This window comes from Trachurus japonicus, chromosome 22 (genome assembly GCF_045865225.1).
Source record: "Trachurus japonicus isolate A0001 chromosome 22, Traja_1.0".
In the NCBI taxonomy this organism is placed as follows: domain Eukaryota; kingdom Metazoa; phylum Chordata; class Actinopteri; order Carangiformes; family Carangidae; genus Trachurus; species Trachurus japonicus.
In genome coordinates this window covers 13,528,886-13,544,152 of record NC_140928.1, presented here as the reverse complement: position 1 = coordinate 13,544,152, position 15,267 = coordinate 13,528,886, and the positions used below count along the sequence as shown (strand labels likewise).

Below are 15,267 nucleotides of genomic sequence, written 5' to 3'. Positions count from 1 at the left end.
TTTTTTTTTTAGATTAACTCAGAGAGGTAACCTTGATCCTGTGATGTATCAAAATGTTGTTGTTTTTCTAACTTTTATGCCCAAAAGGCTTGGTTATGTCCTGGACTAAGGTCATGCAGTGCAAAGGCATTTTCATGGCCATCTATCAGTTTTGTGAATCTATGACCTTTAACCCAGCTCAGTGTTGACCATCTTTCTAAACACCAATCAATTAAAATGCATCTAAACTAACCAAAACTTCCTGATCAAATTTATAGTCTTGATGATTTCACTTGCATTTTACATTTAATATGTTATATATTAATGTCATATGAGTTTTAGTTTCTTTTAAATAAAAATGTTTTCCAGTAGGTTCATAGAAAAACATGTTTAGAAGTACGTTACAAAACTCATGTATTTATATCAGCACCACTATAAAATATGTCAACCACAATCTGTTGTGGCCCAAATGAGCAGCTGTTCTTTGCACTGCCTCTTTCTTACATAATCACAAGTGATGTTTGTTTGCACACTGCAGTATACAGTACATAAGTCACCGAAAAGACAATGGACACAGATGTTGAAACACTCATCTCTTCCATCTCCAGCCTGCTGAGCCACTGTAACAAATTGCAACAGCCAACATGTCCTTGGAGCTGTAAACAGGGTCCATCCCTCTCATTAGCCTCCTTGATATCTGCGTAACACCGAGTCTTGACCTTGAACGCCCCCTTCTTCAGAGCTGATTCAGACTCAGGGCACAGCCACCTTTGTTTTGTCTCTGGCTCCTCCCCTCCCTCCTCCCCTCCTTCTCTCTTCCATCCTCTCACCATCCCCCCCACTATTTCATTTGTCATTCAAGTCCTGACATGAACAAAGTGACTTCACATCATGCATTTGAGGAACTCTATCAGGGTGAGCGCCCCCGTCATTTCCAGCACACGGCCTTGACCTCAGCGCTGCTTTTTAAGGCGGCAGCTGCTCGTTCTATCGTCACACCCTATCCCGCATCACACACTCCTTATGTCCCCAGTAACCCTGGAGATACCCTATCGCCTAACTGCCATGGCACAGATGTTGTAAATCATCAGTGGCCTGATGAACTGTACATTTTGTCATCAGTCATCCACTTTGTGCTTTATTATGGGAATTTCCTAAACCCACTTGGTTGGCGCTGTGGTACAGTAAAACCTTGTTCGTCCTGATGCTTGATGCATGAACTGACCACTTCATTTGGAAAGTAATTATGAGCGAAAATTGCTACAGTGCAAAAAAAACACACTTCAAATCATGATTGGGCTTTGAAGCATGTCTTGGAGTGCAGCCGATCATCTTTGGTTTTGGATTTTCAGAACATTTCAGTGGTCTGAAAACCATCCATTCCCGAGAGGTTTGGATAAATACAGCTGTACTTAGGATAGTGGGAGGTTGGGATTAGTTTGTGATTGCAGTGTCAAAGGTTGATAGAAGACGGTTGTATTATTACAAGCTTGCAGATGGAGACATGTAGTTTGATGGGAGTGAAAAGTAGCTGATCATTATTAACTAACATCCCATTGATCATTTTTTCACGGGGTATCTGTATGTCCTGATCTTTCATTTCTAAGCCGTCCCAGTACAGAGAGAAGTAATGATGGAAATCCGCTTAGTGTGCACCCAGAAAGACACTATTGATCATTGATCATCGATACTCAGGCATTTAAGAGGGGACAACACGCTCAATTCTTTGAAGTACCCTGGAGCTAAAAGGGTTATTGATTTTCTTTCTTTTTTTAACCTCATGCATAAATTATTTGGATGTAATGTATTCAAAACTTTACAGGACTGAGAATGTATTTTCATCTATCTAAAGGTCATGGTTGAGTCATCATGGCGGCAGTTTAACCTTGACTATTGCCTCTGGTTTGTCCAAACCAGTGTTATTGGTTAACATTTGAAGCCACAGTAGGTAATGGCATTTCTCAATAGCCACTGAATTGACGGATATGAATCGACTTTCCTCAGGAAGCCTAATGTTTTTGGCGATATTCATATGAGATTCAGATGAGTCCATGTGACTTTATTGACCCTTTGGCTTTTCTTTCTTAGTACCTCCAGCAGGTCAGTGGATGGTCAGCACCTCTATCAAGTCAAATATCTCAACATCTAGATTTTATTGAAAAAATAAATTCTAATGAATTCTAATGATGATATTAATTGGTCCAATTTTTTGTTCTTAACCAGCTTCCCATTAGGGTCACTCCCATCATCCCATTGTCCTAGTGTTTCATGCTGTGCAGCAAACTAATGTTTACATGCTAATCTAAGATGCTATAGTCATGATAAACATCACCTGTGTGTCAGCATAGAGCTGCATTAGCATAGGAGTCAAAACACTATCAAAGCTGCATACAGTAACTGTACACTCTTGTTACAGGTCTGATAATGGACATGACCAGCAGGGAAAGACGCTTGAAACACACTTGAAGCCCAATTGTGATATGAATAACAGCTCAGTGTTTAAACACGGAGTGCTTGCTTTCTGCAGCAGTCACTCCACACCTCAGCGTACAGAACAGAACAGCATTGTAGTACTTCCTCCCCGCTGTAGCTGAAGGAAACCTCAGACTGTACATGAATGAGCCGTGAACTTATGTTTGGCCGCGGACAGCGGGGCCGATATGGCCTATGAGCGAGATACCAAAACATCCTTTGTTGAATCAAAGACCAGTGGCAGCAAGGTAAAGTGTGGGATCAGAGCTGCTCTACTATTCAACATTCGCCTAACGTGACCCGCACAGAAAAATCCCTTTGGAACAACAGTCTGCACAGCAGCTGAAGTTGGACCGCGTGGTGTTTTCAGTAGTAGGTCATAACATCGGACATGACACGGTGTACAAATGGCCCCTGAAAAGCAACAAATGAATGGCTTTTATAACTGATAACCAATAAACAGATCATCACTTGGAATAAAACAAACCAAATGAACAAATAAATAACAGAAATCCCACATTTTTCTGAAACATTTCACCTGGGGCATCGGGGGTAGCAGAGAGCAGATTTAAGAGTTTGGGTTGGCAAGGCAACACAATTCCCAAATATTGGGCGTGAGACCAAGGGCAGACAGATTTAAAGCAGGGATATAAGTTGTTCTGCAGAAGCACTGACATGCCACATGTGTCAGTTGTTAAATTGGTTGGTGTTTATTCTATGTATATTAGAAAGCAGAGGTTTCTGACACTTTTGTTTATCAAAGTGAACCCCTGGAAAACTACTTCTTAAAACTTCAGAGCCCATGAGGTGAATGGTAAATTTGTAAAGGGTAAGAGGCTACATATAAAGAGTAAAACATCCTTTTAGAAAACATGATTATTCACTGTGCTACTAAGAGATAAATAACAAGATCAAAACCACTCATATGTGTACCATGTGAATATTACGACTTTTTTTTACACTACCTTTTGAGAGAACCAGGCTAGATTTTCTTATTTCCAGTGTTTTTGCTAAGCTAACTGTCTGTTTCATATTCTCATACGAGTAGTATTCATCTTCTTATCTAATTTAACAGGTCTATTTTCCCATTTGATCATACCTGTCCTATTCATTCTATCTAAAGGTTAGAACAGGTTATGTACCTAGCAGCACTGCTCCCTTTTCTTCTTTTATTTTGTGTAATGCCGTGTTGCCAGAGATAATTTAGTGACGGCCTGTAACTGTGGGTTTTTCCAGGCTGAAGGCATGTGAGCAGGAGCAGGTCTGTGATGACGACAGCACTCGCTGTTCCCAGCAGATTTCCCCTGCTGTGGCACATCACCTTACTGAACAGCATGTATTACAGGCTGACATTCCTCTTGTGGCCAAATATATTCTTAAATTAACACTTGGAAGCCACTTGGGAAAAAGTTTTTTGTGGTGTCGCTACTGAAGCAACACATTTTTTGAAAAGCTGTTTAGTTGTATAGTGCAGCACACTCATTGTAATTTTCAAAGTTTTTCTTTTAAATTTCCATTATTACTTGCCAGTTTTTTTTTGTATTGATTTTTGTTCCTTCCAGTCTGTTACAATGTGTCAAACAATGAGCAAGCCTCCTGGTGAGTGTAGGAGGAACAGTGGAAATGCATTACATGGCAACCTTGTGAAAGCCCACGGTCTTGCAGCAGCAGCAGCAGCAGCTTACCATAGAAGGAGAATATGCCACTTTGCCGTTTCCTCCCCCAGTGAGTGAAGCAGGAAGTGACCACACTGAACACGCCCACTTGGCAGGGTTCGCTGGTGACTGATTTCCTGTCTGTTACCCCGGGAGACCGAGAAAAGGCAGTCCAGCAGGGCTCCATTAAAGCCAATTAGCGAGAATGCGTTCTAAAACTGCATCAGAAGCCAACTCCAACCCACCAAATGTCACTAATTATGGTGCTTTTTTAAAGCTGAAATTACAGGAGCGGGGTGCTGTTTCTGTGTGCCGTAGGAACTGCATCGTCATCTAACTCTCACTTTTTTAGAGCAGGGTTTACTGAGGTTATGAGAGGGGACGTGCCATTGCAGCCACCACAGACTAGTAACTTGGGGTTTGTTTTCTAGTCAGCCCACCAAATTATAAATCTCTCAGTTTGGGGTATGTTTGGGGTTTTTGGTCGGGGATTTTTCTCCTGGCAAAAGTCCACATGGCAGACTTTCCTTGTCACACACCAGTTAACAGTAAACAGCATGTATTTAATGCCCACATATTACAAAAAAAAAGTCTAAACAAGGCCCAGCCCAAGACCATCCAGACAAAATGCCCAAAGCTCCAGAATATGGGACTGAATGAACTGGCCTCTGTTTGCATTTGTGCCAACCCGCTCCACATATAAACAAGGACTTGACTTGCTGCTGCAGACGACAGTTTGGCTACAAGAATGGTCTTTATCTAATTTCCTTCCAGGCTGCTGATGGCACAGATCACAGTCCACACTTGACCCACAGCCCGGCCTCCTGGAGACGACATGTGCCCAGCAGCGACTCACACCACCTGGGGAGCGCCTACGACCGGGCTCCCAAGACACCGGGAGCTTCCTCCAGAGGAGGGGAGCCGTGGTCCGGTCGGGGTCAAGGGTCAGGGGCCAGAGCGGAGGGGAGAAGTGGAGGAGCGGGAAGCCGACCATGGAGCCATCGTCAGACCGATCATCATCATTAGACCACCAGGGTCTGAACAGGACTTCTACAACTAAAAGGACAGGTAAGCTGTTTTTTTTGTTTTTTTTTAATCAATTCATGTCTTCACTTCTCACTCCTGAGACTCATTAATTAAGTTAATCTAATGTTAATTACCTTTGCTGCAATGATCACATCTCTAAAGAGGATTTCACATCAAATTTGCAGCTGCAGCTGTGTGGTGGTTTAATAAGGGGAGTCGCTCTCCCCTCCTACCCCAGCCTACAGCCCCTCAGCAGGAAGCCGCAGCCTCACTACATGTAACAGTCTGCTGAGTCGCCCTTAAAGCTAGACAATACTGCAGCTAAACCTGCAAGCTAATCCTCTTTTATTTTAAGAGACTCCAATTTCTAAATGTTTGTCAGACCAGACAACCCAAACTCACTCAGCTAAAAAAAATCCCTGGAAAGGTAACTCTCATTTTAGATATTCATTAATTATTCATGATTTATAATTAGAAATGTAATGCCTCATATATGCAACAGATTTCACATTTTTACATGTCTGTGATTTGTGCAGTAACTGAAAGACTCGCCATGTTTCCCTGGAAGTTAACTGTAATAATTTAGTTTGGAAGAGCACCAACTCGACACAGTCGCTATTTTCCCCATAATTAGTGCCCAATTACCTTGTTCTTTCTGGCAAACCTTCTTCAAATCTGTGGACCAATCAGGTCTCTAAAGATGAACAGTTGCGATAAAGTATTAAAATATGAAAGATTAAGCAAGATCTTTTTCTTCGTTTTTTCCTAAACAGCACTCCATTAAGCTCTCAACGGCAAAATCAGAGCCAAACACCAGTCTCCCATCAACTAATGGCTGCACCTATTACCACCATCTCCAACATCTGCAGCTTTTATAACAAACCAAGAAAAGAAAAAATAGCAGTTGCAGCCATATAGAACAACAAACCACACATCTGACCCTGAGCGTACACGGAGATGTGAACGGCTCTTCCTATCCGGAACTTTCTCTGCCCCTAAAGAGACATAAATGGAAAGACAGCGCCTGTGCAGCGATGTGGAGGTCCCCTCACCAGCCCACCTATCCTCTTCTGCTTCTTGTGTTGGATGTATTATAATGTAATCCCGAACTTTGACAAGGGAGAGGCTGGCATGCTGCGGACATCTGGAGACTTTCCTGCCTGCCAGAGAGGGTTTAAAGACAGTGAGAGGAAGGAGGAAGGACTCAAACACTGAGAAAGCCTTTCTCAGAGGACCATTACAGCTGGATATGTCACTTTTTTCAACCTTTTGTGGAAGGCTGATCAACAACCCGAACTGCAGTCAAACAACAGTACGATGTTAAAGACGTATGTACGTACATCTCACGGGGGCTGGATCTTCATGCAGAATATTTCACAAACTAAAGGATCTTTACCTTAAATGTGACCAAAAACAGGAAGCGAATTACCCTCTTTGCAGAAGCGTATCATAACTTTCTTTTCCTTACTGAGCTCATCTTTGCTTTTCTGTATGTTTTCCTCACACACATATCCACAAACCATTCAAACAAATGCACAAACAAGAAGCAGACACATGCACATTTCAAACTTCAGGTTTATTTTTAACCAGTGTCGCCACTTTCTGGCACGCACGTGACCTCAAACTGGATTTAATTTGAGGTCTCGGATGTTGTGTGAACATTTGCATGTTTCAAAGTAATAAATGAAGAGCACTTGAAAGATTGTGACTCAGCATGCACTCTGCCGAAACGATTGCTGGTTTGCCGCATTTTTGGAGTGCGCACACACATATACACACACACACACACAAACACTCATTATTTCTGACAGACCGGGACCTCTTATTTATGCTTTTTTGTCATTTTCACCAGTTTGGAATTCGCTTCCTGTTCTGCACCATTCTGCTTCAACCATATCAAGACAAAAAGATGGTAGTTTGCACGTAATGAAATGCAATGCACATGTAGAAAAAAAAGGTGAGGATGGGGGCATTGTTTATAACCTCAAACCATGCTACAGCTTCCATGGTGTTTTGTCGTACAGCTGATGCAACTGTCCTCAGTCGCGTATTTTGAGAGCCATAGCAAAGTGGAGTTTCTGTTTGAACTGATCATTGGACTTCGGATAACCAGCAAACCTGACCAGGCAGGGCGGACATTTTTTTTTTTTCCAGAGCTGCTGTAAATACTGTGTGCACGCCAGCCAGTCATAGGAAAGACACAAGCGCTGTTGGACTTTTAACAACGTGAAACTGACGGTCCAGCTTGCGTGTGTGTGACTGGGTTCGCCGTGCGAATCGTCTCAGCTTTCTCTGTTTCTCATTTCTATAGATATGTATTATTTTGTTACATCGTAAAATATCAACTCATGGTTGGTATGTCAGAGCAATCTCTCATTGGTGGGGGCCATAGCAGCAATGGGGGTGCCATGGAAACTGATTTAGTTGTGGCCAGTAAATGAAATAAGTTGTTTTCATTGAGGGAAATGGTGCATATCTATGACAGAAACCTCACTGACATTGTCTGAGTTTTCCCAACTGCTGGATTTTTAGGTGTAACACACCGGAGTAACTGCAGTATGACAGAGGACGTAAACTTTGATCCCAGAACAAATGTATAAATGACGCTAAGGAATGCAGCTGAATGAACTATTGCTTTATGGCTTGATGCACCAATCCCAACACGACAGCGTTGCTTGTCTCCTGAATCTCCTGAACGGGCAGACAAGGTAACACAAAACCACAACTGTGACAACTCTGAACATGTGGGATCTGCTGAAGAACTTTTCGAAGCCTGCTCTCCATTTGGTTGTTCTGCTGTTATGTATTTAAGTGCTGTTGAGTCAGACCCTGCTGGGGGATAATCTGATTCAGTCTTATTACATCTCTCAGTTCCTCTGTATTCTACCAGCCGCCATCTAGCTGTAATATTTATAAGTCTCCATAAACAGTATGTACAGGTTCTTGTATTGTGAAGAGGTCTGGAGCCCCGTCTGTCGCCGCTTTGTCACTTTACTGTTTATGCAAGCAGGAGATTATATGCAATCGAACTGCCCCCCACGCCCCCCTCCCATTTAATGACTGTAACTGTCCGCCATCGTGCTGATCATACAGATCGTAGGTGGTGACTGTGTAGTGATAAGTCCAAACTAAAATGTTTGTTTACCTTCAGAATGCACATTTTCACTAATGTTCATTTCAACCTTTGCTAGAAATATCGACAGTGTGTTCATCTGTGCCTTGAGATACAGTGAGAAAGTTAGATTGTCCCTATAAGTCCAGACTTGCACCCTATTCTTCCACTTGACGTCTAGTACTGATTGTAAGGTTACATGTGTTTTTATTAACTTCATATATATTTTTTACATTTGGAGTGATTGTTTTATGGAGCTTTGTAAAAGTATTTTGGTTCAAGCAGGGAAAAAAGATGTTCTCAATGTTAACGTCAAACATTTTCCCCTAGAAAAAGCCTGTTTTTTGTTTTTTTTTTCATACCCAACTTTAAAGTCCCCTTTGAAAGAATTTAGACCGCACCGCCCCAAAAAGCTACATCCTCTTGATTTGTCTGTTCGAGTCGGAGGGTGCAGCTCAGCCTCAGCAAAGACCGTCAAGTGGCCTCTTCATGGCCACTGCAGGCAAAAACAGACCAGACATACTGTTCAGAGCTCTCAGTGCTCATGCCAAGACTTGATGATCATACGGTCCTTCTGTGCTTTGCTTTCTCTGTTATTGTTTCTACTACCACTCTTCTCATTTGCCATCTCCCCAATCTCGCATCCTTTAAACCACTTCCAATTTTCCTTTTAGAGATGCTGAACATGCCTTTTCTTCTCTTCCACCTTCATCCTCTTGCTTCTCCACATCTTCCTCAGACTCTTGGTTCTGAAAGGGAAAGCCGCGGCCCTAAACAGCAGTGATGAGTGTTGTTGTTGGTTCAGCGAGCTGTTTGTATTGAAGGCCAGTGGCCTGTCAGCGAATAGTGATGGGCAGCTCCAAGGGTATAGCCCGAAAAGGTCAAAGGTCAGAGCTGCATCTAATCCTGTCTCTACATCTTGGCTCAGGGCTTCTAAATACAGGGTAGGGGAAGACGGGCAGCTTGGCGGTGATGTCCACTTTAGGGATAATTAAAACAGTCGACGGTATCGAATGTCCAGCTCTCACGCTGCCAGAGATACACGTGATCATCCCATCGGTGTGTGTGTGTGTGTGTGTGTTGTCATTAATATGTCAGCGAGGGCTCTCTGGACATGTGAACTGGTGTGTTTGTAAGCCGCTGCACATCCCAGAGTAAGAGGGCGCTGAATGACTTATGTGCACGTGTGTTTGCCAGAATTGGCCTCCAGGGATTGTTTGTATTTATCTTTAAGGCTGACATCATCACTGTGGGTCAGGATTTCTGTAAATAGCAACTCGGTGATGCAAACTCTTAACAACAACCCTCAAACCCTCATCCTGTCTTACTGCCGCCATAAATTTTCTTTCTGTCACTTCTGTCCCTCCGCCCAATAAAAGCTACTCTACCATGCAGACAATCTAACAGTTTCACTACTACTACTAATCTAAACAGTGTGACCTCTTAACCATTTGTGTCTCTTTCATTTTCCTTCCTCCCGGAGCATTGGAGTCGGGGGTCCCAGGAAGAGCCCAGCTGTTGGAACCTGTAGGTTTTATGACATGTTGGAGGGTCTTTCCTCCATGGAGGCCCGGCTTCAAAGAAAGAAGGGCATTTTAAAGGGCAAAGTTGAAACTCCATCCTCTGCTACGCATGCTGCCTTTCTTCCTTACAAGGCCCTAAAGTACGCTAACACCACCGCTAACCCCACTGTACATCCACTCCGTCCACTGAAACCCCCTAGTCGGACCCCCCCTTCAGAATAAAGACCAGTTGTGACTTTTCGGGCATCATGCCACCAACTCGACATGTTACAGGTCTTATTGGTTGCTTCCAGTGGCGAGAGCCTGCGTTAGTGTTGACACGGTGGAATGTACTGACTGGTCATCTGGGACTCAAGTGAAGACTTTACAGGTTTCGAGACTTCTATGGCTTTTGTGGCGCCATAAAGAAACAGCTGGGTGCTGTTTCAGAGTTTGTCGGTGCCTCTGATCCATGAATGATGGCAGCTTTGCAAAACCCATTTTTGTGGAACCGGAGAGTCGGTGTGATAGCTTCTGAAATATTTTGGACATGGGTTACTTTGGATGTTACCATTTGAAAATTCCTTCGTGGAAAAGAGGTGGTTAAGTAGTGGAGGGGACAAGAGGCTGCTTCTGCTTTTCCTGCTCAAGAACCAGCTAAAGACTTAACAGAAATCCTCTAAAGCTCTGCCGGTGTATGTATAAACATCCGTTATTTAAGTCATTGTTTTTTCCCCTTTATAAAGTAGACTAGAATGTACTTAGTGGAGATTGGAGTGGCTCGGTAGAAATGGCTCATGGGCAGCGTGTGCAGGCCCTTTTCCTCAAAGGCCTGCATTGTAAAGCCAGGGTCATGGTGTCATTGGGTGGCGTAGGCTGTAATCTGCACTTAACCAGCACTTAACTTTAAGACCTCAAACGACTAATGCCCCCCTTTAGTCCCCTTCGTCAAAAAGTTTTCCTTTTCCTGTCCCAGCATTGTACTTTTTAAGTCTGATTTCAGTAGCTGTTCGCTGAATGTACCACAGTCAGGTATGTGTTTTTTGCACCAGCCAGATTAAGAGTATTTAAGAATCATCTCACCAGTGAAAAGAAGGAAATTGGAGCGCACTCGGCGAAAGAGTGATGTTTGAACATATTGATCGAGGCATGGCGCCCTATTATGCCTGCATCTCAGCCTTCTAACATAGTGCCAAAATCATTCCACAGTATTTCCAGTTTACAGCGAGAGACGGTGTCAACTTTTCCCTAAGATTGATAACCTGTCTCTTCGATACTGAAATAAAGAGGAAATGTTCAATTTGAGGGGTTTCTCTTTTTTTGTTTGTTTTCTGCTTATGTATGTTTTAATTTTTTTTTTTTTTTTTTGTTAAACAAAAGATGTCTTATTTTGGAAGCTATATCGGATAGATTTTATTTAAGGAAAAATCTTGTACTTTTGTAAAGTGGGCCTTATTATTGAAATATATTAAGTATTTGTCCATCTTGATTTTAAGAATGATATTTTTTTGCAAGATAATGTATCTTCTTCATTGTTATTACACTCCTGGAGAGTACTTCTTCCTGTATTTTGTGTTTGTAATTTTTAATGCGAGACATTTCTTATCACCTGGAGACACAGTGACACACCATGGACGAGAGAGAGAGACAGTTTCAATGCAAGAGGGAGAGAGAGACAGAGAGAGAGAGAGGAGCCAGGGTTGTGTCATAGTCATTCAAGAAGAGAGCTATGTGCATTTTATCAGAGCTGAGCAGGTCAGCAGTGCTGAGTGTTTCACCATGTGTCGTCCAGGGTTTCTTTTCTTTCTTTCTTTCTTTTCTTTTTTTTAAAAAAATCGGGGCCCATTCAGCGCTCCGACCTCCTCACTGCTCTGTTCTCCCTCGCTCATAAATTCAGGGTTTCTTTTGTGCTGTATGTTTGTAAGTGCTGCCAAAGAAAGAAGCATACAGACCCCAGACACACACGTGTATATATAAACACACACAAATAATCCAATAGGAGCCAATCTAATAGGAAATACAAGATGATATATATATATATACAGTATATAACTGGATCTCATCTCTCTTACATACATACATACACAGACACAAGAACTTCAGGCCTTTACAATTAACTGTTTTTAATGCTCTGTGTTTATGTGTTAATGCGCAGAAGAAGGAGACTGGCAGACAGAGGTGTCAAACTCTCAAAAATGTGTGTAATGCAATCAGATCAAAAGGGTTTTATGATTTATCATAGCTTCTCAGTGTGTCAGTAATGCCAGGTGGACTGTATCGGGAGGCTGTTCTGTTTTTTTTTGTGTGTTTTTTTTCCCGTTTTAGACTTAATACATTGTGCATGTTTTAACCTTACTGTGGCTGGCGCACTCTGCATGTAGGTCTCTTGAAGCTTCCAACTGTACAGCAGACCATATGTATTCCAATAAAAATAAAAACCAACCTGTTTGTAACACGTCTCTGGGCTGGAACTTGTGTCAAGTGTGTGTGCGTGTGCGAACCTGATCATGTGTTTAAAAAAAAAAAAAAAAAAAAACCTGAACCACGTATGTTAATCTCTTTTATACATTTTGAAGAACAAGCTCAGCAAGTTTTAATTTCATAGTGGTGCACCCTCTGTGTATGTGTATGTGTGTGTGTGTGTGTGTGTGTGCATGCACCCAATCCCCTGGTTTGTACAGAGGAAATAGGGGAGAACAGCAGCTGACGGTATGCAAAATAAGCAGGCAGACAAATGAGGCAAATTGGTCAGGTACAAAGAGGAAAACCACAAGCTGTTGTGGAATGCAAAGTCAGCACGCACAGCTTTCCCTTAAACAGTTACGCCTCACAATGTGAGAGCCAGCCCTTCTGTTCTCACCACTGTGCCTCACTTTGTATGATCTAATCTACACAATCTCATCTGATGAGTTTGACTTTTCATGTAAAAAATAACCAGCCCCTGGTTCTCTGTTATTTTATTAGCACTCGGTGCATCTCGTCCTCTCTGGCTGGTTATTTCCTACATTTCCCACAATAGTTTTTGGGCAAATCCAGAGAGCAAGCCTGGACATGTTGAACTGAGCTACATGGCTTTATGTGGAAGTGGAAGTGCAAAAGATCTTCATGGTTTTGAGTCCTGGTCCCTGCCTGCAACGTATTCAGCTCTTATTGGATAGTACTTACTATTCTTTGTCCATATTAATTACATTAATCATCTCAGTCATGTGGACTATATCTTCCTTTATACGACCACTGACGGAGCTGAAATGCCAGAATTAACCTGGAAAAAGTTTCACTTCTTACTTTTCTCTTGAACATGATCTCAATAACCCACTGAGGGACTTTCTTCAATTTGGCAAACTTTTACTTTTACTTGGACTCCATGGATGAACTGACTAGTCAAGGTAACTGTGACCTCCAAAAACATATTTCTTTAGCCATAACTCACTTATTCTTACTCTAATTACAAAACAATTTGACTCAATTGAGTATGAAGATGAAACGATAAAAAGATGACATTTCATATCCAGGTCATCAAAGGTCAACTTCACTGTGACATCATAATGTCCTGCAAAAACACTTCTGGTCATTATTCAGCGGTGGACCTCAGGAAGAGGAGATTGTGACCATGTTTCCTGCAGCTTGGCTGGATGGTGGAGGCAAACAACCATGAGCTGGTTTTAGACTGACTGTTTTCTGGGAAGTTGTCACTAGTGCTAACAACTTCATATACATTTTTATTATTATTTAGATAAAAAAAGTCATTAGGAGTCTCCGCCATTTAATTTGTTTCGTGATATGTAGTTGTTTTTAGACATCAGCATTTTTTTTAGATTCATAAGATACAATATTGATAGTGATGATGAAATATACTTTTTTTTTTCCATAGAAGACGTTCTGATAGGTCACAGTATGCCATTTAGCTCAGTGGGTTGAGCAGGCGCCCCATATTGGCCCTGGTTCGAATCCTGAATCCGGTGGCCCTTTGCTGCATGTCATTCTCCCCCTCTCTCTCTCTCAACTATCATATCAATTAAAGTCAAAAAGCCTTAATAAACACACTAATATATAGATTTGAATAATACAACCTGACTACACAGTCATTGTTAACGTGATTATAAAGTCTGGACTTTCCCTACTATAAGTCAAAATGTCTGGTGTGAAAAAAGCCTAATGTAAATCCTGAGTACTTGTCTCTTATTAAAGTAATTAATCAAGTGATGAGTCAAAGGAAACTAAAAATATCACCTGTTGTCAAAGTTCAACGTCTGCTACACTTGACTAACAGAAGTAAGGGCAGGCCTCAGCTTGTTTGTGGGATGTCATGAGTAAAAGTGGTTGAGAGTCATGGGTTAACACCGTCTCTTGCCTGTGTGGTTTAATCTGTCCTAAGTTCAGATGCAGGGAGGTGCTACCCTAACACACTGGTGCCTGTTTGGACCCTGGTACTCGTGAGCCTCAGCACTGATGCCTGACCTGAATTAGTGCTGTGAAGTCAACCATAGAAATGACTCAGTGGCACTTCAGGCTGTAGGAGGAGGAGGAGGAGGAGGAAGAGTAGGTGTGAGAGTGAGACAGAGGTCTCACTGCCCACAACAGGTGTGAAATACAAGAGACCGAGTGGGATGCTGAATGTGTTCATACATCCTGAGCTGTTGAGGTCGAGCTTACAGCCTGAAAATAACTCTCAAAATGGGGATTTACGTAATTTAGAGAGCTGATTCACATTGTCAACATTATACAAGCGTGATTGCAAAGTGACGATGTACTGTAGTTCCTGGATTTTAACAGAGATTTGATTTGCATAATTACCAAAATGCATGTAAGAGCAGGTGGGAGGTGTTTGTGCCATTGAACGAGCACATTCCACCTCACACCTATAAATTACCTGCAATGTGCTCGGGCACGCTGCAGTCTCTCATCCACAGACCCACAGCTCTCCCTATCTGATGTTCTCTGTCTCTGCTTCTCTATCAAGTAATCAGTTGATGTGGGCTGGAGGCTGTGATGAGAAATAACCTCACCAGTCAACAGTTACACACTGCTCTGAGCCTATGGTTTACCAGGGAGGTGAAAATACCCGAGTGCTGGAGTCCAAAACCCCAGCTCAAATTACTGTTGTTACATCAAACATCTCCTTTGGTCACGATAATAATAACCACAGCTCTGGGGGAAAACAAGGCCTGTGACGCTCAAAGAGTGCATGGAAACAGAGGGGCACAGAGCCCTGAAATATAACTCCCCCAGAAAAAAACTCATAGCTCATGGTTGACCATTTTAATCTCTCCCCCTCATTCATCAGATCCCCCACTATGTGGAGCTGCTGCCAGGGACCCTCACCGGCCCCCCCTCTTCACACAGTACCACAGACCCTGGGAAGCAGCCAGACCTGCAGTGAAGGGGGGGGGGGGGGGGTCGCTGGACGGTCAGAGCAGAAGTAGCCATGTTGCTTTTGTACATACATGGATAAACATTGAAAAGTCCACATCTGCAGGTGAAGGAAAATGGTGTTCCACAACAAAACACACTGATTTCAATC

General features: G+C 42.5%; 1 protein-coding gene across 1 annotated transcript in view; it reads left to right on the top strand.

The window, feature by feature from the left end:
• Nucleotides 1–12,199, top strand: part of luzp1 (leucine zipper protein 1) — a 59,224-nt gene extending 47,025 nt beyond the window's left edge. Inside the window, exons 7-8 of the mRNA XM_085766868.1 lie at nt 4,881–5,174; nt 5,906–12,199. Coding sequence (XP_085622994.1) covers nt 4,881–5,132 — 252 coding nt within the window. The 3' untranslated portion in view covers nt 5,133–5,174; nt 5,906–12,199. The remainder of the gene's footprint in view (nt 1–4,880; nt 5,175–5,905) is intronic.
• Nucleotides 12,200–15,267: the final 3,068 nt, after the last annotated feature.